This window comes from Diospyros lotus, chromosome 2 (genome assembly GCF_014633365.1).
Source record: "Diospyros lotus cultivar Yz01 chromosome 2, ASM1463336v1, whole genome shotgun sequence".
Classification (NCBI taxonomy): domain Eukaryota; kingdom Viridiplantae; phylum Streptophyta; class Magnoliopsida; order Ericales; family Ebenaceae; genus Diospyros; species Diospyros lotus.
The window spans coordinates 11607950-11632002 of NC_068339.1; the positions used below are offsets into that span (position 1 = coordinate 11607950).

General features: G+C 37.4%; 1 protein-coding gene, 1 long non-coding RNA gene and 6 other non-coding genes across 13 annotated transcripts; all 8 read left to right on the forward strand.

The window, feature by feature from the left end:
* Positions 1-1329: 1329 nt before the first annotated feature.
* On the forward strand, positions 1330-8892 carry LOC127794477 (wall-associated receptor kinase-like 10). Of its 6 annotated transcripts, none has more exons than XM_052325586.1 (4): positions 1338-2517; positions 2602-2772; positions 3198-3734; positions 7865-8892. In XM_052325586.1, exons 1-4 carry the CDS (start codon positions 1707-1709, stop codon positions 8527-8529), a joined length of 2184 nt encoding a protein of 727 aa, XP_052181546.1. In that variant the 5' UTR covers positions 1338-1706; the 3' UTR covers positions 8530-8892. The 6 variants fall into 6 exon arrangements, with proteins under 6 accessions (XP_052181542.1, XP_052181546.1, XP_052181545.1 ...); XM_052325585.1 differs by having other exon boundaries at positions 1341-2517; positions 3198-3544; positions 7675-8892; XM_052325582.1 differs by lacking the exon at positions 7865-8892 and having other exon boundaries at positions 1330-2517; positions 3198-4722.
* A 2541-nt stretch (positions 8893-11433) lies between these two features.
* LOC127794529 (uncharacterized) lies at positions 11434-18625 on the forward strand. Its single transcript, XR_008021692.1, has 2 exons — positions 11434-15199; positions 15836-18625. It is a non-coding gene; the product is annotated as an uncharacterized LOC127794529 (long non-coding RNA).
* Positions 11584-11735, forward strand: LOC127796087 (small nucleolar RNA snoR134). Its single transcript, XR_008021921.1, has one exon. It is a non-coding gene; the product is annotated as a small nucleolar RNA snoR134 (small nucleolar RNA).
* LOC127796085 (small nucleolar RNA U36a) lies at positions 12123-12208 on the forward strand. The gene has a single exon (XR_008021919.1). It is a non-coding gene; the product is annotated as a small nucleolar RNA U36a (small nucleolar RNA).
* Positions 12259-12354, forward strand: LOC127796125 (small nucleolar RNA Z223). Its single transcript, XR_008021953.1, has one exon. It is a non-coding gene; the product is annotated as a small nucleolar RNA Z223 (small nucleolar RNA).
* Positions 12561-12679, forward strand: LOC127796126 (small nucleolar RNA Z278). Its single transcript, XR_008021954.1, has one exon. It is a non-coding gene; the product is annotated as a small nucleolar RNA Z278 (small nucleolar RNA).
* Positions 12973-13091, forward strand: LOC127796127 (small nucleolar RNA Z278). Its single transcript, XR_008021955.1, has one exon. It is a non-coding gene; the product is annotated as a small nucleolar RNA Z278 (small nucleolar RNA).
* Positions 13861-13968, forward strand: LOC127796130 (small nucleolar RNA snoR97). The gene has a single exon (XR_008021958.1). It is a non-coding gene; the product is annotated as a small nucleolar RNA snoR97 (small nucleolar RNA).
* Positions 18626-24053: the final 5428 nt, after the last annotated feature.

The following is a 24053-nucleotide window of genomic DNA, read 5'->3' on the forward strand; positions in this document are numbered from 1 at the left end:
AAGGTCTGAGCATTCATCATCAAACTCAGCTGCATTTGAGATAGTTTTTCCTTGGTCAAGTTTGCCTTTGACTTTTAACTTTAGGCATCCAGAGGCTTTTCTCCTGACAAAAGGCACACTCATTTATTTGGTTTGGATCTCAAACTAAATCTCCTCTCTTTCCTTTCTTCTGGCTTTGCAAATAACCTTTTACAATCAATGTTTATGCTGAGCCATATGTTGTTTATTTCTTATCTTTCTTTCTCGACTCATAGTTATACAAAGTAGCACAAACTTCACTAAAAGACACCTAAACCTTCCTGTGAAGTTGAGTAGTTCCAAGAAATTCAAACTCCATAGAAAGAGATCCTAACAACATCAAAGCTAGATCCTCATCTTTGAATGTTTCATCCAAATTCATCAAATCAACTACTAATTGATTAAAGGTAGTGATATGATCATTTATCATAGTACCATGAACATAAGTAAAACGAAATAATCTCTTTTTCATCTAGAACTTTTTCTAATCGTTTTTCTTCAAAAACTTTTCCTCCAATATCTTTCATAATGTACTAGCAAAAGTTTTCTTCGAAAATGTATACTTCTACTCTCTAAACAAACATGATCGAATTGTACCATACGTCAATCAATTAATGATATTCCATTCTTTTTCTTCAATATCAACTGGTTTCTTTTCTTCAATTGCGATATCTAGTCCTTGCTGAAATAAAGCGTCTAGAACCTTACATTGTCACATGCTGAAATGGCCTGAACCGTCAAACATCTCCATTGAAATTCTTGTATTCGTCAAATTCCTCACTAAAGTGTACGAGGAAAAAGCTCCCAATGTGGATAGTTCTAAACTCCTTGTGTCTGCCCTTTTTTCCATCTTCTATATTCAATAGTTATTAAAACAAAATATCAACAATTCAAAAAAAAATTTTCTAATGTGAAAGATCAGACACAACTGCAATTACAGAATATATTAAAAAAAACTTAAAAAAATATATTTTTTTTTTATGTAAAAGATTATACACTACTACAACCACAAAGTATACTAAGAAATTTTGGCTCTAATACTAATGGTTGGAAAAATCGAATTATTTTTTTCAAATTTATACAAATATACTCAACAAAAAAATTATTAAATATTGCAACAAATAAAACACTTAAATATAACGAGATTCAACAAATTTAATCTATATTCTCGAGTACCACTAAACATACTTCATTAATATTAAAAAAATAAGAAGAATATAATTTTGGAATGATTTTCCAAGTAGAGGAGGCCCCCTTTTTTATGCTAAATTTTCACCCACTCAATGTGGGATTGGGAGAGCTGCCACGAAGACGACAGGTGGAAAGGACGGTCGGCGATGGAGGACAGGACGGTCGTGAGAGAGTGAGAGAGAGAGAGAGAGGGAGAGACGGTAGTGAGTGAGAGAGAGTGAATGAGGAAGAATTGAGTGGGAGGGAAATTGTATTGGCCGCGCGAAATATCAATTTCTTTTGTCTGAAAATTGAGAGAAGCTTTTAACCCAGAGCCAAGTCAATTTGACGAAATCAAATTGAGAAGGTAACGTTAAAGTAGGTGCACAAAATCGCACTCACGTCAAACCAGTGGAACCCTGCAAGTGGCAGCTTCTGTGAAAGATCTCAGCGGATTTAATTCATTTAATCTCCATCCTCCATAATAGGAGAGAGAGAGAGAGAGAGAGAGAGAGAGAATGTTGAACATCGTCATCTTATTGTTGTGGGTAACCAGAGGAGAAGCATCTTTAGCAAAGCCAGATTGTCCAGGCATATGTGGGAGCATTTCCATCCCATACCCCTTTGGAATTGGAGACAATTGCTCACTCGATTCGAGTTTTTCAGTAGTCTGCAGTGATTATCAGAGCCTAACACAACTGTTCCTTGAAAGCTTCAACCTGGAGGTGCTGCAGATTTCACTAGAAGGGGGCACTGTCCGTGTCAACCATCCAATCATTTCCAAATGTCCTGACATGGTCACAGCTTCGGATTCGATTGCTACCTTGCCCGGGCCATTTACGTACTCTGACACCTACAATAGATTCACATCCATGGGCTGCGACAATCTTGCCTTGTTGCACGGGGAAGCAACCAATATTATTAGTGGCTGCTTGTCAATCTGCAATACTTCTTCTTCCATCCAAACTGGCTGCAATGGCATCTACTGCTGCCAAACAAGCATCCCTCCCTCCCTCAAATTCCTCAATGCATCTCTAGGAAGCGTCAATCGAGATGGCGATCAAAACGGCTGCAAGTATGCTTTCTTGGTTGACCAAAAATGGTTTATAGAGGAAGTAAAAGACATAGACTCTATTGCAAGTATGGAGTATGTCCCTGCAGTTCTAGATTGGAGGATTCGGGGGGAATGCTATGGTAATGAAAGTAATAGCAACACCAGAGGTTCCTGTGGCAATAACGCTTACTGCCGAGCAAATCAAACAACTGCACTTCAGTGCTTTTGCGAAAGTGGCTATGATGGGAACCCTTATCTTCCTAGTGGATGTCAAGGTAAGAGTTGTAACCTTGTTCCCAGAATCAACTATGGCAATCATATTCATACATTATTTTCCTTGCTCTTTGGATGAATGCCAGATATTGATGAGTGCACCAACTATAGCCTGAATGGATGTGACCAAGGGTGTACAAATACGAAGGGGAGTTATAAATGCCTATGCCGCCCTGGATATGTCCTTTTGGGGAATTACTCTTGCTTTAAACTGTATAGTGATGGCGGCAGCTCTCGGAAGAAAGTGATTGTTATAGGTAAGCTCTTTTTTTGGCTAAACACCAGAATTCCATTAATTGTCTTGAATTGGTTCTATGATATCCTATTAAACCACTTTGATATTTTGCTTACGTTCATTTACTGGAGATGGGAGCTGGTTGAAGGGGAACCGATAACGGCTTATAAAATTCTAGAATCAGGTTGTCCACGACTTGCCAGTTAGTTGGATAGAATAAGGAAATAGGAACTCAAGGAAAAAGATGTGTCAACTTTGTTCTTAAATTAAAAAAAAAAAGGAAGAAGAAAAGAAATTCTAGAACGAGGGCATTTGAGTCGCCGTACATATGAGAACAGATGGGTACTGAGCTGCATAAGTATTTATTAAATTTTAAAATCTTTATTGATTAAGAACTCAATGTTTAGGTTTATGAAATGCCGCCTCTATTTTGTTCAAATTTGGCAGGAACCTGCACGGGTCTAGGTGTATTAATTTTACTTCTTGGTGTCTGGTGGTTTTGGAATGTAATAAAGAGAAGAAGGGAAACTAAGCTCAAGGAGAGGTTCTTCAAACGAAATGGTGGCTTGTTATTACAGCAGCAGGTATCATCAGATAAAGGTAATGTTGAGGCAACCAAGTTATTCACATCAAAAGAGTTGGAGCAGGCCACTGACAACTATAATATGAACCGGATCCTCGGCCAGGGAGGCCAAGGAACCGTTTACAAAGGAATGTTAACAGATGGAAAAATTGTTGCAATCAAGAAGTCCAAAAAGGTGGATGAAAGCCAACTCGAACAGTTCATCAACGAGGTTGTCATTTTATCACAAATAAACCACAGGAATGTAGTTAAGTTACTTGGATGTTGTTTGGAGACAGAAGTTCCAATGTTGGTGTACGAGTTCATCCCTAATGGAACTCTCTTCCATTACATCCATGACCAAAATGAAGAGTTCCCGCTTACCTGGGAGTTACGCTTGCGGATTGCTGCAGAAGTTGCAGGTGCTCTATCCTATCTACACTCGGCTGCATCCATACCCATCTATCATCGTGATATCAAGACTACTAACATACTTTTGGATGATAAGTACAGGGCAAAAGTAGCTGATTTTGGCACTTCGAGATCAGTTTCGGTTGATCAAACTCACTTAACCACATTAGTGCATGGGACCTTTGGTTACTTAGACCCTGAATACTTCCGGTCAAGTCAATTCACAGAAAAGAGTGATGTCTATAGTTTTGGGGTAGTAATCGTTGAGTTATTAACTGGGCAAAAGCCAATTTTGTCTGCTAAATCAACTGAAGAAGGGAGAAGTCTAGCTGCATACTTCATATTGGCAATGAAGGAGAACCGCTTGAATGACATTCTGGATGCTCGAGTGGTGAAAGAGGGTGGGAAAGAAGAGATTCTGGTTGTTGCTAGGATTGCAAAGAGATGCTTGAACATGAATGGAAGGAAAAGACCAACAATGAGGGAGGTTATGATGGAGTTGGAAGGTATAAAAATGTCGAATGGAGGATCAAGTCCTGTTATGGAGACTCATTTTGAAGAGGAAGACTACGCCGTGGATGAACTTACTGGACCCTGGGATCCTCCTGCTTCTTCTTCGACGGGATCATTTTTCAGTGGAAGCACAATCCAAGTATCAGATGTCAAACCGCTGTTGTTTGACAAGTGATTGTAGTGACAAAATGTAGAAAATACAATGTTTGATTAGATAGTGAAGGTATTATGTGAGAGGTAGATAAGATGGCAATGAAATAAATAAGGTGGGAAATACATACAGGAATTGCAGACAAATTTGTTTGAATGACAGTGCAATCTGATCTGTTATATGTATTTGAGTTTGTGCCTAGGAGACCCCCGCTCTGTGCATTATGTCATAAGGCAAAGAAGAAAAGGGTGGTCTTTTACAAAAATATTTTAGTTGATTTAAAACGCCAAATGCCAAATGCCAAATGTTGTTTGCTTTGGTAATAGTTTTTTTTATATTAGTGCTGTCCCAGATTGCGAGGGTTTTTCTTTAACTAAATGAATTCTTTTGATATGAAACTGGTCAGTAAATGTTTTTTTTATCTATAATTATAATTGACTTTGAGAGTTTATTTTTTTCATATATCAATTTAGATTACATTGCATGATCAAATAACATTCTCATTGTATATATTATGTCATGTATAAGGAGAATAAAGCTTGTTACGCTGTCTCATCCATACAAACAAATAAAGCTCTATAATAGGGCTTGATTCGATTCCGTCTAAGTAAGCCCTATTACTGTTGCTCTTATCGTATATTTGTGATTTCAACACTCTCCTTGTCACTGTAAATGAATTCGAACAATCGTAGTCCTTGCCTGACGAAGAGGGCGGGCGTTGCTACAGTGTCAGTAATGAAGGTTCTGTGCATTACGAATGATCTTCCCAGGTAATTTAATTTCCACACTACTGTACTGTCTATGAATTTAATGTAGTCTCTCAATGCGTAAATTTCCTCTCATTTAGGTTTTAGCAGCTTCCGGCTGCGTGAATGTTATGTCAATACCCATCCAGAAACTGAAAAAATAACCTCTTTTTTTTGTGTATATATTGGCGTGGAAAAGTTTGATTTGCATTCCAGAATCCGGGTCAACTACGCCAACCTAATTGACGGGAAATTCAATGTAGAAACTGATAGTGAAGTGCCAATTGCTAGTAGGCTACAGAATTTTTTATTTTTTTTAAACATTATTATTAGATTGCTCTGTACTTGCCAAAAATATCAGACTTGGGAAGATTTAAATAGACGTCTCTGATTGCTTTGATTTGAATCGGATGCACAACCAACATATATAGTTCAAGCTATTATTCTTTTAAAGAATTTTTATAGAAAAATTATTTTGTTGAACTTTTCTAAAATTCTTATTTACTTTTGTCTGAGATGGATGGAGAATACAGGGTATTGCGTCAACCAAGTGGGGTCCTGCAAATGGCCACTTCTGCGAAATATCTGAGGGCATTTTCTTCATCGAGTCTTCATCCTCTATGTGGAAAGAGCTGTTCCACAGAGAGAGAGAGAGAGAGACAGACAGTGAGATCTGGAACTTCATAATGTTGACCATCATCTTACTGTTGTGGTTAAACGGAGCTCTATCAGAAGAAGCATCTCTAGCGAAGCCTCATTGCCCAATAAGATGTGGGAGCATTTCAATCCCATACCCCTTTGGAATTGGAGCCAATTGCTCACTTGATTCGAGTTTTTCAGTAGTCTGCAATGATTCTCACAGCCCACCAAAACTGTTCTTTGAAAGCCTCGACCTGGAGGTGCTGCAGATTTCACTAGAAGGGGGCACCGTCCATGTCAACCATCCGATCATCACTTCCAATTGTCCTGGCAGGGCCACAGCCTCGGATTCGACTGTTATCCTGTCCGGGCCATTTACGTTCTCAGACACCTACAATAGATTCACAGCCATGGGCTGCGACAATCTTGCCTTGTTGCGCAGGCAAGCAACCATTATTAGTGGCTGCTTGTCAATCTGCAATATTTCTTCTTCCATCGAAACTGGCTGCAATGGCATCAACTGCTGCCAAACAAGCATCCCTCCCTCCCTCAAATTCCTCAATGCATCTCTAGGAAGCGTCAATCGAGATGGCGATCAAAACGGCTGCAAGTATGCTTTCTTGGTTGACCAAAAATGGTTTATAGAGGAAGTAAAAGACATAGACTCTATTGCAAGTATGGAGTATGTCCCTGCAGTTCTAGATTGGAGGATTCGGGGGGAATGCTATGGTAATGAAAGTAATAGCAACACCAGAGGTTCCTGTGGCAATAACGCTTACTGCCGAGCAAATCAAACAACTGCACTTCAATGCTTTTGTGAAAGGGGCTATTATGGGAACCCTTATCTTCCTAGTGGATGTCAAGGTAAGAGTTGTAACCTTGTTCCCAGAATCAACTATGGCAATCATATTCATACATTATTTTCCTTGCTCTTTGAATGAATGCCAGATATTGATGAGTGCACCAACTATAGCCTGAATAGATGTGACCAAGGGTGTACAAATACGAAGGGGAGTTATAAATGCCTATGCCGCCCTGGATATGTCCTTTTGGGGAATTACTCTTGCTTTAAACTGTATAGTGATGGCGGCAGCTCTCGGAAGAAAGTGATTGTTATAGGTAAGCTCTTTTTTTGGCTAAACACAAGAATTCCATTAATTGTCTTGAATTGGTTCTATGATATCCTATTAAACCACTTTGATATTTTGCTTACGTTCATTTACTGGAGACGGGAGCTGGTTGAAGGGGAACCAATAACGGCTTATAAAATTCTAGAATCAGGTTGTCCATGACTTGCTAGTTAGTTGGATTGAATAAGGAAATAGGAACTCAAGGAAAAAGATGTGTCAATTTTGTTCTTAAATTAAAAATTAAAAAAAAAAAAAAAGGAAGAAGAAAAGAAATTCTAGAACGAGGGCATTTGAGTCACCGTACATATGAGAACAGATGGGTATTGAGCTGCATAAGTATTTATTAAATCTTAAAATCTTTATTGATTAAGAACTCAATGTTTAGGTTTATGAAATGCCGCCTCTATTTTGTTCAAATTTGGCAGGAACCTGCACGGGTCTAGGTGTATTAATTTTACTTCTTGGTGTCTGGTGGTTTTGGAATGTAATAAAGAGAAGAAGGGAAACTAAGCTCAAGGAGAGGTTCTTCAAACGAAATGGTGGCTTGTTATTGCAGCAGCAGGTATCATCAGATAAAGGTAATGTTGAGGCAAACAAGTTATTCACATCAAAGGAGTTGGAGCAGGCCACTGACAACTACAATATGAATCGGATCCTCGGCCAGGGAGGCCAAGGAACCGTTTACAAAGGAATGTTAACAGATGGAAAAATTGTTGCAATCAAGAAGTCCAAAAAGGTGGATGAAAACCAACTCGAACAGTTCATCAACGAGGTTGTCATTTTATCACAAATAAACCACAGGAATGTAGTTAAGTTACTTGGATGTTGTTTGGAGACAGAAGTTCCAATGTTGGTGTACGAGTTCATCCCTAATGGAACTCTCTTTCATTACATCCATAACCAAAATGAAGAGTTCCCGCTTACCTGGGAGTCACGCTTGCAGATTGCTGCAGAAGTTGCAGTTGCTCTTGCCTATCTGCACTCAGCAGCTGCCATGCCAATTTATCATCGTGATATCAAGACTACTAACATACTTTTGGATGATAAGTACAGGGCAAAAGTCTCAGATTTTGGCACTTCGAGATCAATTCCTGTTGATCAAACTCACTTGACCACGCTAGTGCAGGGCACCTTTGGTTACTTAGACCCCGAGTACTTTCAATCAAACCATTTCACAGAAAAGAGTGACGTTTATAGTTTTGGGGTAGTGCTTGTTGAGCTATTGACTGGGCAAAAGCCCATTTTGCCAGCTAGATCAGATGATGAAGGAAGAAGTCTAGCAGCATACTTCATATTGGCAATGAAGGAGAACCGTTTGAACGACATTCTCGATGCTCGAGTGGTGAAAGAGGGTAGGAAAGAAGAGATTTTGGCAGTTGCAATTATTGCAAAGAGATGCTTGAACATGATTGGAAGGAAAAGACCAACAATGAAGGAGGTTGTAATGGAGTTGGAAGGAATGAGAATGTCAAATGGAGCATTAACTCCTGTTATGGAGACTCAGTGTGAAGAGGATGAATACAGCGTGGATGAACTTGCTGGACCTTGTGGGCCTTCTTCATCTTCAACAGGATCATTTTTCAGTGGAACCCCGATTCAATCATCGGATGTGATGCCTCTATTGTGAAAGAACCAGGCATCTTGTTTCTGTAATTGAAATGAGTTTCTATGACCTTTCCCAGGCGTTTGCTTTGCTCGTGGTATAATGATACGGGTGTAGCAAGAAGAGTCCTCACCCACAATTTCGTAGGAGCCATACTTAAAACACATGTAATGAGTGGCGCGTTTGAATAGAACCCTTGTTTTTTTAACTTTAAATTTTAAATCCTAGGCAAAGTGAATATCATTATTTATGTTGGCTTGCGTATATTTTTCTGGAAATGCTGAAATGGATTTGAGACATAGATGGATTAGTGTGTGTTTTCTGTATATATACGCTCATTTCCAATCATGAATAAATGCTCTGTATCATTGCCAAACCAAACTTTTTTCATGTGATGCAATGGCTTTGAATATTACCATTTATGCTGAAACCCCACTTCTGTCTCTGTGAATGGGCGTGCAAGTGGTGCTTCAGATTTCTAATGCTCATGGTTGTATTCCATATGCCACACTTAAGGGGTTCTTCAGATGCCAAATGCCTGTTAGTTCCTTGTCATGCATGCAGAAATTGTCAAGCTTTCACTGAGCACCTGGTGTGGTGCTTCTCCGGTCAGGCCCGATTTCTGGGCCTTACTCTTTAGAGGCCCAAGAGGAGCCAAGCCCCATGTGGCAAAGAAAGCCCTCATTACTAAACTAGAGATAGAGAGAGATCAATAAGAAATCAAATTTTAGCCACTTAACCATACGAGGAGAAGAGGAGGGGGTAGAAAATATGAGAATATTTCTATCATATTAAATTTTTTAATATTTATGAAGTAATAATAAGGAATAAGTGTAATTAGAATTATAAAATTAAAAAAAATCTATTATTCTTAAGGGGCGTTTGTTAAAATAAGCAAGAGAATGTTAAAATGCATTCTAGATTAAGATATGAAATGTTCAAGATAAGTCTAGAAAATATTTCAAGATTTTTATTAAAGTATTTATTAAATGTTTTGAAATTCACTAATAATTGTATTTTTTTTATGTGTTTATTAATGCATATGATAAGCACCAAAATATGAGTTTTTTACCAAAATATCCCTATTACCAGATTTATGATTAAAATAGTATTTATGATTAATATGAATTTTTAAAAAAATTAAAATTAAAATTAAAAATAATATTGTTGGAATTACAATAATTTCACCTAGATAATTAAAAATGGTCAAAACATATTTTCATAAGAGATAATAAAATATAAAATTAAATAAAATAATTTAAAATTTGGAGAAATTAATTATATTAGTTAATAAAATTTATGGAGAAAGAGAAATTTAAATTTTAAAAATAAATGAAATGAATAATGTCATTTAAATTTTAAAAATTATCAAAATATATAGCAATTTAAAAATGTATTAAATAATAATAATTATAAGACTTAAATAAATAATTTTTTTAATAAATTTAAATCTTTAAAATGCATTAATGGCATTAACTATCCTACAAGAGGCATATAAGTAATTGAGTCTTATATTGAAATAATCAGATAAATTTATCCCGGGGGAAGTCAGATAAATTTATCTTGAATGAGGGAGATAAGAGGTTACATGAGGTTTTTTTCTAAAATGGCTAGAAAATCTTAACAAACACGTTAGAAATACTAAATATTCGGAATGCTTCTCATATCTAACATTTTTTTTTTCTTATCTTGATTAACAAACACCCCCTAAGGGAATGTCTGTTAATCAAAATATGAGATAGAAAAGTCAAGATATGGAATGCATATTGGATTTCTATCTTTTCCAACATATTTGTTAAGCTTATTTGATTATTTTTGAGAAAATCATTAATAACATCTTATCTTGATATTTTAAAATATGTTTATCTTTTCCCTACTCAAAATAAGCATATCTTGGTTTTTATAGATAAAAAAAAAAAATAACATTTATGTTCTCTAGTATATTTTAAGAAATTTAACAAATAATTTGATAAAAATATTGGAATATTTTCTAAATTTATCTTGATTATTTCATATTTTTATTCAAAAATCATATCTTGATATGTTTTTATCTTATTCATTTTAACAAATGCTACGTAATTGTAAAGCTGCCCCAATATCGGATACATTTAAGTGCATTTTACTCCAATATTTGACCGTTTCAATGTTTATGCCATGACCTAACAGTGGGCCAATGTGAGTGTGGTATTTCGCCAAGTGACCAACACTCAGATTGATCAAACTAGCCTAATGTTAGTAAATCATATGAAGTGACACACATACTTATATAAAAATAAAAAGTTTTGAGCAATATTAGAAATAAACTTTGGTTTGAGAAATGTTAGAGATAAACTTGAAATACATTATTAAGAATATTTTAATTATAGAAATAAGAAATAATAATATTTTAATTGTTTTTTAATGTTTGATTGGGTTATCTACCAAAAAAATAAATAAAATTGCAATATAAATCATCTTTACGGGTACTTATTTTATTTACTTAAAAGTTAAAATAATTTTTTTAATTATCTGAAGTTTCAAAGACGGCATGTTCAACATATCCTTAATAATATTTATCTAATACTATTATTAAGAAGGGCATTTGATGATACCTCTAAAGCTTTTTAAATTAGCTTAAATAATAATTTACTTATGAATATATTTTTTATCATTATACAGAATCTCATTTTATTTAATGATTTTACTAATATTATAATTATCAAGTATTTAAAATAAATTGTTATTTAAAATATTTTTATTTTTTAATATATACGTATATGCATAATATCAATTACTTGTCTGTGTTTTATTTAACAAAACAAAAAGAATTAATAAACTTTAGAAGCTAGGAAAGAGGCTACGGCACGTGTAACCTCACACCAGCAAAACTGTAGCAGGCCCATCGGGCTTCTAGGGTTTCGTAAGCCTCCGCCACTCTCTACAAATAGCACCCCATTCTTCTTTCCTCAGCCAGATGCTCTCTCTGCCGCTGTGCCGCCTTAAGGTATCGTTTTCCCCTCTCTCTCTTCTCATCTATAAAGAAACAATTGAAGAATAGCTCGTTGTATATGTTACATTTAGATTTGGTTGTTTTTGGTTTTGCACGATCTCCCGGGCTTCTCTGACTGGTTTTGATTGAAGAAGAACGCCCCAATGTTCGTGCTAGATCGCGACGCCGTTCAGTGTTGCAGTTTAGCCTTTGTACCTTTCTGTTCCATGGCTGAATTTGTGTCAATTTGACGGCTACATTCTTCAATTTTAAGTTTTTTTCTATCAGTTCGCGGTGTTGCCCGCCACACCTCTAGCTTTTTTTCTGATCGAAATGGTTGCGCTGGAAAAAGGTCTAGTCATGGGGGCACAGATCGATCCCGGCGGTGTCAACGTGGGGCTAAACTATTTACTTCTGTTTTGCTCCTAAGAACATCGCTATAGTTTTACATGAGTTTTCTTGCTTTTTTTCCTATCAAATTACATGAATGCTTGGCTGTGGTCTGTTCCCTGTTTCTGTTTCCCGAAAATTAAGAGTTTTTAGGATATTCTTGTTTTTGAAAGCGGCTTATAGAAAACTGGAAAATAAAATGTAGCTTATTTTTTTTTCTACCTATAAAGTTCTTCCTTTTTGTGTTTCCTAACTTTGTTGGCAATGATTATATTTTATCCGCGCTTCTGAAATATTGATGAAGCATAAACGAAATAGAATGGTTGAATTTCTTGATATGAGCTGACGTTGAAGTTGTGCTAGTACTTCGGTCTGTAAGTATTCTTTATTGTTTTTTTAACCGGCAGTGATGATCATTTACAGCTTTTAAACGCCAGTTCTGCTTCAGAAAATTCTTGATTGAAAGAGCTGTCATGTACTCTGAGCCTAAATTTCACAGTGAAAAATGTGTTTATCTTATAATATTCTTTCAGATTTTTTACTTGTGAATCCACCTTCGCTTGATTTTCTTGGACAATTAGTAATGAATCTTTAACTGATTTAACGTCTGGATGGTTTTGGAGATTATGGAAATATGGGTTGGTGATTGATTGTTTTTTTTCTTTATTGTCATTTTTGTTGTTAATGTTATTCATCTGCCAGTGATGATATGATCCATGTTGTTTGAGCTGTAGGTGAGCCAAGTCCCTGTATTTGCAGGGAGAACCTACTTGGCGAACCTCCATTGCATATGATAGTTAAGGATTTTACTGAGGCAAAATGGTATAATGTATTTTGTTTTCAGATAAGTGGTAAATGCATTGTTTTCCAACTAATGAAGTGTTTGGGGCTCAATGAGGTGTACTCATTGTATCTTATTTTGTTCCCTAAGAGCATATGATAGAAAAAGCCTTCCTGTTTAGGACTCTAATATTTATTTGTTTTTATTGTCACTTGAATCCCAGAGAGTTGTTGAACTGCGTAGGAACTTTGTAGAATGTACATTCCAGAAGATATAGATTGGATATGAATTTTTTCATTTTCAGTTGTGGCATTAATGTTATTTAGTTTCCAGTGAAGATATGTTCCATGTTGGTTGAGGTGTAGTGGAGCTAAGTCCCTGTATTTGCAGGGAGAACCTACTTGGTGAACCTACATTTTGCATGATATTATCGGATCTTACTGAGGAATAAGGATTTCATTTTTTGACAAACATAGATTGCATTTAAAATGGATATCTGTTTTGTGGTCAGTTGCAATTCTTTATATTATATAGTTGAAATTGTAACCCAAGTTTGGGGTGGGTCAGAACTTGGTAGCATATTTCCTCGATACATGGATTCAGAATGAGTAATCTTTCATTGTATTCATTTGTTGCATTGATGTTATTCAACTGCCAATGATTATATGATCCATGGTGGATGCAGTGTATGGTAGCAAATCCTTGCCTTTGTAGGGCATTCTATATAGTGAACCTGCACTGGATAATGATTAAGGTGTAAAAAATTTATTTTAAAAGGTGTATTTATTGTACTTTATTTTAAATGTTTACACACTTTTATTGATTGATAAATATATTTGTTTTTTTAATATATCAATAATGAGTGTTTAAATTTTAAAAATAATGTGCAATAAATGCATTTTGTCTAAAAACAAGGTACATTTATTGCATCTTAATTATTGTGGCAGTGGAAATGGGAAATGTTTTTGATAGAAAACGAAAATGTGAAAACGGATATTTTTTTAGAAAAATAAGCATAAATAGGTCTGAAACGGGAATAAGAAACCTTTTGGAAAGGGGGTGTTTCTGTTGCAGTCACCTGAATCTGGGGAGTTTTAAAAATTGCCACTTGATCTGGGACACTACTGTGTAGTTTGTTTGCTGCGAAATTGGTGAAGGGAAGATTTATTTTATTTTCACCATGATTACGATTGAGTTTAACTATACCCTTCGCTCTTGTAATTGGTGGGTTTAGGGTCTGAAAAACTCAAATATTCTGTGTTGTCATCAGCTTCTTCTTTTGTATTATCTCACGAGATTGGAGTTAAATAACAGCACTAAATTCATTTATTTGGTAGGGACTATCCATTATTAGGTATATTAGTACTTTAGATTAGATGCATATTTTGGTTGGTCACTTGCTGCATATAAATCTCAGAAATAGGGCTTGATATGTTTGCCGTTATCATTTGAAACTTGAGCCCTTCTTGAACCCTATTCACACTATGAATATTTCCATTAATATTCTGATTTTCAATTTGTACATTTCCTCTTGTGAAATGTTGATTCTCAATTCGTACAAGGGTTTAGAACTGCCTAGACCATCTTCCATGTAGAGGTGCTGTTAGAGAGACAGATCTCGAACTTAATAATGTCGTGCACCATCTTATTATTGTGGTTAACCAGGGATGCATCTAAACCCTTAATGTCAACTAGATCGGATGATGAAAGTTGGTCCAGGCAGGAAGTTTCCACCTTTTATGCACGTGATTGACGTTGGTGGATTACTGGATTATGTAGAAGACATTATATGACAGATAGATGACGTGGCAATGAAATAACGTGGAATGCTAATAATATAGGGGAAGTTTACTGACGTTTATATATTTGAGTTTGCTTAGTATAGGGGAAGTGAACTCTGAAAGCAGTCTCTGGTATAAAAGAAAGAACGTTTCAATAAACTTCTACAGTGCTTCTAGGGTTACTAAAGATAAACGGAGGACAATCAAGCATCAGTCTAGTTGGTTTGATCTAATGGGCCGCAAGTGTGCTGTCCCGGTTGATCATCAATGGTTTGATGAAGTAACGGTCATGGATTGTATGAAAACGATTGAATATGTTCCTGCTGCGCTGGATTGGAGGATTCTGGGAAATGAAAGGGTAATGAAAGTATTAAGTATTATTAGCCCCACCGCAAGTTCCTGTGGCGTTAACGCTTACTGCAGACCAAATCAACTAACCCTACTTTAGTGCTTTTGTGAAATAGGCTATGATGGGAACCCCTGTCCTACGGATGTCAAGGTAAGAGTTCTATGTAGCCTTATTTCCAAATCAAGTACAAAGTCACTCACATGTTATTTTCCTCGTGCTTTCTCTTTGGTGAATGCCAGATATTTACATGTTATTTTTCTCGTGCTTTCTGTTTGGTGAATGCCAGATATTTACGAGTGTGCAAAAGATAGCCTGAATAGTTGTAGCCACAGGTGTATAAATACAAATGGGAGCTACAAATGCGATTGCCCCTTGGGGATTTGTCCTCGTTAGGGACGGCTCTCGGAAGAAGGCAATCGTTCTGGGTAAGCTCCTTTTTCTGGTTAAAACACACCCGCATAAGAAGTCTACACCGTGCCCCAAATTGGTCTTCAAGTTGTATGATGTTATACTAAACACACTTTGATATTTTGCTTGCACTCTTTTACTTGTGATGGGGACTGGAAGAAGGGGAACCAAAAAGGCTTACTAAATTCTAGAATCAGGTTGCCCATGTACGGCGAGTTAGTTGGTGCTCAACTTTATTTTAAAGAGGTTTTGAATTTTAAGAAATTGGATAGGATTAAGGAGATAGGAACCCACGAAAATAAACTGTCGATTTTGTTCGCTTGAGGAAAGAAAATAAAAGAGAAGAAGAATACTAAAACAAGGGCATTTGACTCACCTTGCATAGAGTAACAGATGGGATTTGAACTTTAATATTTATGGGTACCTTTTGTAATAAGATCCCATTGGGTGCAGCCTTATCCAATCTAGATAAATATACTATTTCTACAACTCAAACATGTGACTTTCAGTCACCACAAAGAAGCATATTAGCATTACTACTACTAAGATCACACTCAAAATAAGTATTTGTCGAAACGTAAAAACTTTTGTGATTAAGATCTCAATGTTGAGGATTATGAAATGCCTCCTTTGTTTCTGTTCAAATTTGGCAGGAATTTGCACAGGTCTTGGAGTACTAATTTTAATACTTGGTGTTTGGTGGTTGTGGAAAGTAATGAAGAAAAGAAATTAACCTAAGGAGAAGTGTTTCAAATGAAAAGGTGGCTTGTTATTGGAACAACAGATATCATCAAGGGTAATGTTGAGAATACCAAGTTATTCGCATCAAAGGAATTGGAGTAGGCCACCGACAACTACAACATGAACCAAGTTCTCTAGGTCGGGAAGGCCAAGGAACTTTTTACAAAGGTAACAGATAGAAAAATTGTTGCTATCAAGAAGTCTAAAGTGTTAAAATAATTCATCAATGGGGTTGTCATTTTATCAAGAGAAAACCACAAAACATTGTTGTTAAAATAAAATTTTGATTTGAGATGCACATATAGAATTAGAATTAAGATAAAATTGGAGTGAATCATGACTTTAATTTTTAAATTTTATCTCAAAGCTTTTTATGGAATTCAAGTAGATTGGGTAGAAAGTGAGGTGGAATTTTAATTTCATTGAATTCTAATTCTCTCCTCACTTCTTAAGAATTTTAATTTTTTATTTTCAAGAAAAAAATTTATTTATTGATTTAAGGGTATGTTTGATTGCATTACTTAGAATTTAATTTTAGGTAATGATTGTCTAAAAAATAAAAATTATTTCACCTTTTTGAAAAATAAATTTTATGAAAGAAATTTTAAATAGTTGTACTTTATACATTTTTTTATAGAAAAATTGAAAGATTGTTTGATTATTTTCATAGAAAATATGTAATAATTATATATTTTATATGGTAAATGTGAGCAATCAATTACACTCTAAAATGAAATTCAAATTTAATAGGGAAAAAAAGTTGTTTGATGAAATTTTTTAAAATTTAGATAGAAAATGAATTCTATTTTTTTTTTTTACTCGTATCAAATGTACCCTTATTAATGTTGAAATCTGAATTGAGGGTTGCCTTCAGCCGAACCCATTTCTCTCTAACAGTCTTTGCCAAACTCCTTTTTCTCTCTAATAGCCTTCGTCAAACCTTTTCGTCATATTTTCCCCTTGTACTTGTTACTTAGTGTTTGATGCTATTGTTTGCTCTGCTTTTCATCGTTGCAAATCTCAATTATGTGGTGTCTTCTTGAGATGATCGTCCTTACACGATTTTTGGTATTTGTGTCTTCGATTATATTAAGAGAGGTAAATCTCAAGTTGGGCATTTGACTCTATGCAAGACGAGAATTGAATTTATAACTCATTAGATTGACACTGACATATTACTCATCCGACCATTTAGTTACGAGGTCCCTCAGTTTGAATGGTGTTTGGTTGCACTTAGTAAAAACGTTTTTGCCCACATGTTGCACAAGTTCTGCATTTGATTACTAAAATATTTTTTTTTATTAATACATAGTGAGATAAAAGCTAAATATGTTGTAGTTGTGATAAATTTGCTCATTGAAATGTTGCATGAATTGCTTGCAAAATGAAAAGATCTGTTCCAACAAGAAGAACAACCAAACCAAGTTATATCAATGGTTTTTTTTTAAGTAACTTTGTTTCTGCTCATGGTCAATAGACTAGTATTTCCTATTCTCAATTCAATGAACTTTCAGGAAGTCATTATAAACAATATTAATTCATTTTTAAGCAATATTAATTTGTTTTTATAAAATTCTGTTATTATTAACATAAATTTACATAAATTAAAGGATATTTTTAGTTATTTTTAAGATTTTACAAATTTACAATTCAAATTTATAATTTCGATTTTATGGATCTTTTTTTAATTTCATTCAAAATCTCCATTTTATCAACCATGCACCTAAATGTGATTAAGCTGCTTGGATGTTATTTAGAGACAAAAGTTCCAATGTTAGTTTATGAGTTCATCCTTAATGGAACTCTCTTCCATTTTATGCACGACCAAAATGAGGAGTCTCGCTTACCTGGGATCTATGCTTGCAGATTGTTGCAGAAGTTGCAGGTGCTCTATCCTATCTGCACTCAGCAGCTGCCATTCCCATTTATCATTGTGATATCAAGTCTACTAACATACTTTTAGATGATAAGTATAGGGCAAAAGTCTCTTGAATTTGGCACTTCAAGATCAATTCCTATTGACCAAACTCACTTGACCACATTAGTTCAGGGCGCCTTTAGTTACTTAGACCCTGAGTACTTCCAATCAGGTCAGTTCACAGAAAAGAGTAATGTCTATAGTTTTGGGATAGTTCAGGGCGCCTTTAGTTACTTTGGGATAGTACTTGTTGCGCTATTAACAGGGCCAAAGCCAATTTTGTCAGCTAGATTGGCTGAAGAAGGGAGGGAGGTTGTAATGGAGTTGGAAGGTATCAAAATGCCTAATGGAGCTTTAACTCCTGTTATGGAGACTCATTGTGAAGAGCATGAATATACCATGGATGAATTTTCTGGACCTTGGGAGCCTGCTTCACCTTCTACAGGATCGTTTTCGAGTGGAAGCACGATTCAAGTATCAGATGCCAAATCCCAGTTGTTAAGAGAAGTGATTGTAGTGGGAAAATTATATTGTTCCAGAATTTGTGAGAAGAACGAGGCATCTTGTTTCTGAATTTGATTATGTGAACAAATGTTTTAAATCAGTTGGAAATTTTGACAACCCCTCTTATGGGTGTTCAAGTTCTGTGACTGAAAGTTAAGTGGAATACAAATTTGTTCAGTTAGAGGGTATATTTGAGTTTGTATGTAGGAGGGAGGTCAACAGTGAAACTACTCTGCGTATTATTTCATTAAGCAAAGAAGAAATATCCGTTTTGTTTTTTTTATAAGCTTCAATAATGCTTATGATAAAAGAGTCCTTAAATAATAATGTACTGCATTTATATGGAAGTATTGTGTGTAATGGATGTATGATTAGGCGTGTATTGAGGAGACCAAATTAAAAGGCAGCATTTCATTTTGTGAGAGTCGGGAAGGGTCATATTTATACAAAATATTTATCTTCACTAAAATATGTACTCTTCTATTATGAAAGAACAATCTTGTCATTACTATCAAGAATTGCAATCAGGGTGGTTATGAGGCTAACTAATTATGTCCTTGTACCTTCTCAGATTATGAGGTATGATGGTTTAGCTAGAGATGGAAAATGGGCCGGGCTGGCCTGTTACTGTAGCAAACGAGTCGTGCTAGTCTGCCTAGCAAAACAAGGGTTGTGCCGGGCCAACAATATATGGCCTGCGACCCGGCCCGACCCACCAAAATGGCTCATGGGCCGGCCTACCAACTGGTTCGCTAAAATGGCCTAGCCCCAGCTCACCAAAAAATACAAAATTATTTAAAAAATTATGTTTGTATTTAATAATTATAACATAATAATTAAAAATTATGTTTATTGTAAACATAATGTTTATTATGTTTGTAAACATAATTTTAGTGTAATTTTTGTAAATATAATATTTACTGTAAACATCATAATTTTACAAACATCAAAATTATAAGTAAATATTAATAAACATATTTTAAAAAATATTAGTTACATTTGGGAAAAAATAAAAAAAATATATTTAAAAAATTATATATAAAAAAATTAAAAATAAATGACTCACGGGATAGCCTAAATAGCCAGGCCCACGGGCCGGCCCTGCCCAGCAAGCCCATGGTCAGGCCAGGCCCACTTTAACCCATTTATTAAGGGCCATAGGGCCGTGCCGAGCCTAAGTTTTCATTTCCTTGGCCCGATCTGTCTCTCTCGTGGGCCAAGCAGGATGCAGGCCGGGCCGCCCATTTTCCATCTCTAGGTTTAGCTTGACAGAGCTCAATTAAATCTATGAATGTTGAGTTCAAGCTTGACTAGCTAACAAAGGGGGCTCCTTAAGCTTCACTTAGGCTTAGGCTTGTGTGCGAACTTATCAAAATTCATGCCCATTTATATATATATATATATACATGTGATTTTCATATAAAAGTCATACATGTTATGTGGGTTTTCATTTATTTATGGTTGGAGATGTGAGTCTTGCAGATTACCTAAAGAAAAGTTAATAAAATTATTTGGCATTTACATTGCAGTGGAGCAAGAAAAGAGCGTTAATACCATCAATGAGAGTTTTTTATGGATTATATATATTTTTTTTTGCAATAAAAAAACTCGCATTTTTTACATTTGTGTTAACTTTTGAGATATGGATTTATCAATCTTTCTATAAAATAATATTCGAGATTTTTCAAAATTTAATTTCTAAGCATTATGCAGATAAAAATTAAATCGTACTTGGATTTTTTTCCCTTTGAATTTGAAAATTTAAATACATGTTAAACTCTTGAACATGTTCACTGGCGCACAAATAATTGGGTGTGGCCCCTTGATAATTTGAAGCCGAAACAAATAGGCCAGCAAGTTGGTAGGTCCACTGGTGCAAAAACGTTGTTTGCTTTTGAAGGTTCTGTATTTTGATTCTTTTTTAAAGTATCTTTGTTCCACCTTCTGTGGTTTAATGGTAACTAAGGGGTATTTGGCTGAGCGGTTTACTCACTTATAAGCTTTTCTATCAGCTTATAAGTTATATAATTTACTTAGTTATATATTTATTAAAAAAATTCAAGAATTTAAATATTATCAAGTTTAAACTTCGTTAAAATAGCATTTTGAATAAGCTAACCCCCCCCCCCCCCTCCCTTTTCCAAATGAGTTATTGATAATTTATTTCGTTAGCTAAGTTAATTATAAATTTGCCTTGAAACAACTCTCTATCCCTTAAAACATTACACTCTCTTATTATCTCTTATCTCTTTTCTAAGTCACCTCTTTTATTATCGACTTTCATCATCGTCGTCTCTAATCCAGTGTCATCGTCGTCACTCCATCCCTTACTCTTCCTTCTCTGTATATATATTTAACAGATATATTTATATATTTAATATATATATATTTTAATGTTTCAACACATATATTTAATATTCTTATAAATTAAATTTGAATTTAAACATAAAATATTATATTAATATATTTTTAAATAATTTTATATAATTTATCAACATGTAATGATAAAAATTTTATAATTAGATATCAATTTATAATTTATTTTTATTAAAAATTAATATTTTTTAAATTTTATTTATATTATTCAATAACATGTTCATTTTAATATTTTTGTTAAGTTCCGATAGATTATCAACTTTTTCAAACTAAATATATAATTATATAAATAATAATTTAAAATATATTTATTTCTGTTATATGTATTTCCCGCATCACCCCGCATGGGCCAGACTCGGTCCGATAGACCGGCCCAATCACCCAAGGCCAAGAAGGCCCGGACGACCTCGTCAAGGAAGGTCCAGCCTCCATCAAAGACCCGGAACTCGTAAAGCGAGCGTATGGCGAGCTCCCGGTAATCCCCCAACGAGCTCGGAGCAATCGACTAACGAGCTCCTGAAATATCCTCCAGATCGCTGGGCCATCCAGGTCGCTCGCCTAAAACCTCCAGCTCGCATGAGCGGCAAAGCTGCTGAGAAGTCAGAGGTAGGGTCCGATCACTTTATCTGTAACAGCCCATGCCCCTCGTAATGAGGATCCCACTCCCGGTCTTGCGAAGGCGGTAAGAACTATTTGTCCCCCATTATACAAACACTATATTTTTATATATTATCTAGATTGTAAAAGTCCCTCAAGAAAAATGGAAATAAAGAGGGCCATGAGGAGCAAAGAGAGAGGACAGAAAAGAATAATCAGATACCGCCACTCTGGGAGAATAATGAGATGGCGGCCGTGGACTAGGCATCGTTCTGGCCGAACCACGTAAAAGATTCTGGTGTACACGCTTGGAACTTTGGGGGGAGGGGGGGTTTTCTTCCTTCCTTCTCGGTATTTTTTTTTGGATTGACTCACCGCGGCCCAAAACGAATCACGGTCGGCCGAAATCAAACGTCGACATTTTGGCGCTAGAGGAAGGGGCCGCTCTGATCAATAGCCATGGCTAGAGGAAGGAATACTAGAAGTTCCGAGGCGGCGGTCGACCCGCCTGAAAATCACCACGACCGACCACGAGACTTACCACTAAATGGAGGACCCATTGCCCCGACAGCCGATACTCCTTTGCCGCCGCCCGCCGGAGACGCTCCCGGCATACCACCACGGATCCCTGTCCAGCCTACTGTCCAAATCACCGGGACAGGGACGATCCGGGACTGGCAACAGCGCCAGGAAGCATTGGAGAATACGGTAATGCAACTCGCTGACGCGGTCAGAATTCTGGCCCAAGCTCAAGCACGGGCTGTCCACGACCCACCGGCGTCGCCTCGCAGGGTCCGCCAACCGCGGGAGGAGAGACACCCACCCGCGGAAGAAGATATCGGGGATAACTACCCGTCCCCAATTCACCGCTCCCCAGTCCGAGAAAGAAGCAGGCGATCGCAAGCCCAGCAATCAGTAGGACCGGACTCAACTGTGGAAGAGCTGTATCAGAGGGTGCGACAGCTGGAGGAACGACAAGGAGTCCGCAGCCAGAATAATGGCCGTGGGGATAGGACGCCGTTCGCCAGAGAAATTGAGCTCGAACCCCTGCCCCGGAGGTTTAAGGTCCCGAGCATGTCGCAATATAATGGGGACAGCGACCCCTATGATTACCTGGATGCGTACAACGTGCAAATGGATCTACAGACAACCAGCTCGCTGGCTAAATGTCGCGCCTTCCCAGCAATCTTAGGAGACATCCCCCGAGCTTGGTTCAGGAGCCTTCCGCCTCGTAGCATCAACAGCTGGGAGGAGTGCCAACAGAGGTTCCTTAACCAATACAGGGCTCTAAGGAGACAGCTCGCGCCACCTTGCCACCTCGCCACCGTATTCCAGAAAGCAAACGAACCATTAAGGGATTACATCGCCAGGTTCAGGCGCGAGGTGAGCAACGTCGAGGATCCCTCGGATGAAAGTATCCTAACGGCGATCTCCGCCGGCCTCCGAAAAGACGGGAAGCTCTACGAGAGCATCTACCGAACCCCGGTCAAAGACCTGGGGGAATTCTATGAACGAGCTTCCAAGGAAATCCGATGGGAAGACGCCTTCGGGACAAAGAAGCCCGTCGGGTCGAGAGAAGAAGTTGGGGGCTCCAGCCAGAATAAGAAAAGGCACAACGGAGACGCCGGAAGAGAAGCTCGGAGGGAGCGCTCGAGCAATGAAGTGTTCAAGCGAGCTCGGAAGACAGAGGGAGATGAGAGACCTCATAGATCACAGCGCTTTGACAGCTACTGTGCCCTGTCAGACCCCCAAGAAAGGATCTTCGCCATCGAAAGGAACAAAGAGGAATTCGGGAAGCCCAACCCGTTAAGAACCCCAAACAAATTCCGAAACAAAGAAAAATTTTGCGCGTACCACAACGAGGCGGGTCACAACACCTCGGAATGCTGGGCCCTAAGGGACGCCATCGAAGATCTGATAAGAAGAGGTCGCTTGAAAGATTACGTGGTGCGGCCGACTAATCAACCAAGCCAGCCGCCGGTACAGCAGCAGCCTCCCACCGACGACGACCAAGCACCGGCTGTACGAACCATCTACACGATCCATGGCGGGCCCCACCTCGCTGGTTCCTCCCACAAATCCCGCGACAAATACATACGAGAGGCCAACCATGTCTTGCTAGCGAGATCGGGCGAACAGCCGGTTCCCGCGAAGCGGCCTAGGGGTAACCCAATCCCAGAGAAGATGTTTTTCTCGGAAGAAGACGCCAGAGACGTCCATTGGCCGCACAACGACGCACTCGTTATACGAGCCCAGGTCGGCAACTCCGAAGTGCGGAGGATAATGGTGGACACGGGCAGCTCGGTAAATGTAATGTACAGAGCATGCTTCGATCAGATGGGTTTGGGACCGGAACAGTTGGGTTCGTCCCCAGAGCCACTCTATGGTTTCACGGGAGACGCAGTGATTCCCGTCGGTCGGATCAGCCTTCCCCTCACCATCGGGGATGCGAACCGCCAGGCCACTACTTTGGCAGAATTCCTCATAATTGACTGCCCCTCAGCATACAACGTCGTACTCGGAAGGCCGGCGATGAACGACCTGGATCTAGTGACCTCAACCAGGTCGCTTACGGTGAAATTCCCGACCCCTGACGGTGTAGGGTGTGTACGAGGCGAGCAGCACCTCGCAAGACGTTGCTATGAGGACGCCCTGAAAATGGGAGCAAAGGGAAAGAAAGTAAATATCATCGCAAAAGTCGGCCCGCGATCAACCGGCCGATGGGAGGACCTGGA

Excerpts from the sequence above, each read along its gene's own strand:
- LOC127794477 (XM_052325581.1), top strand. The coding sequence starts at position 5,754 with ATGTGGAAAGAGCTGTTCCACAGAGAGAGAGAGAGAGAGACAGACAGT. Across the intron at positions 6,637-6,720 it reads TCTTCCTAGTGGATGTCAAG|ATATTGATGAGTGCACCAAC; the intron begins GTAAGAGTTGTA and ends AATGAATGCCAG. Across the intron at positions 6,892-7,327 it reads GAAGAAAGTGATTGTTATAG|GAACCTGCACGGGTCTAGGT; the intron begins GTAAGCTCTTTT and ends CAAATTTGGCAG.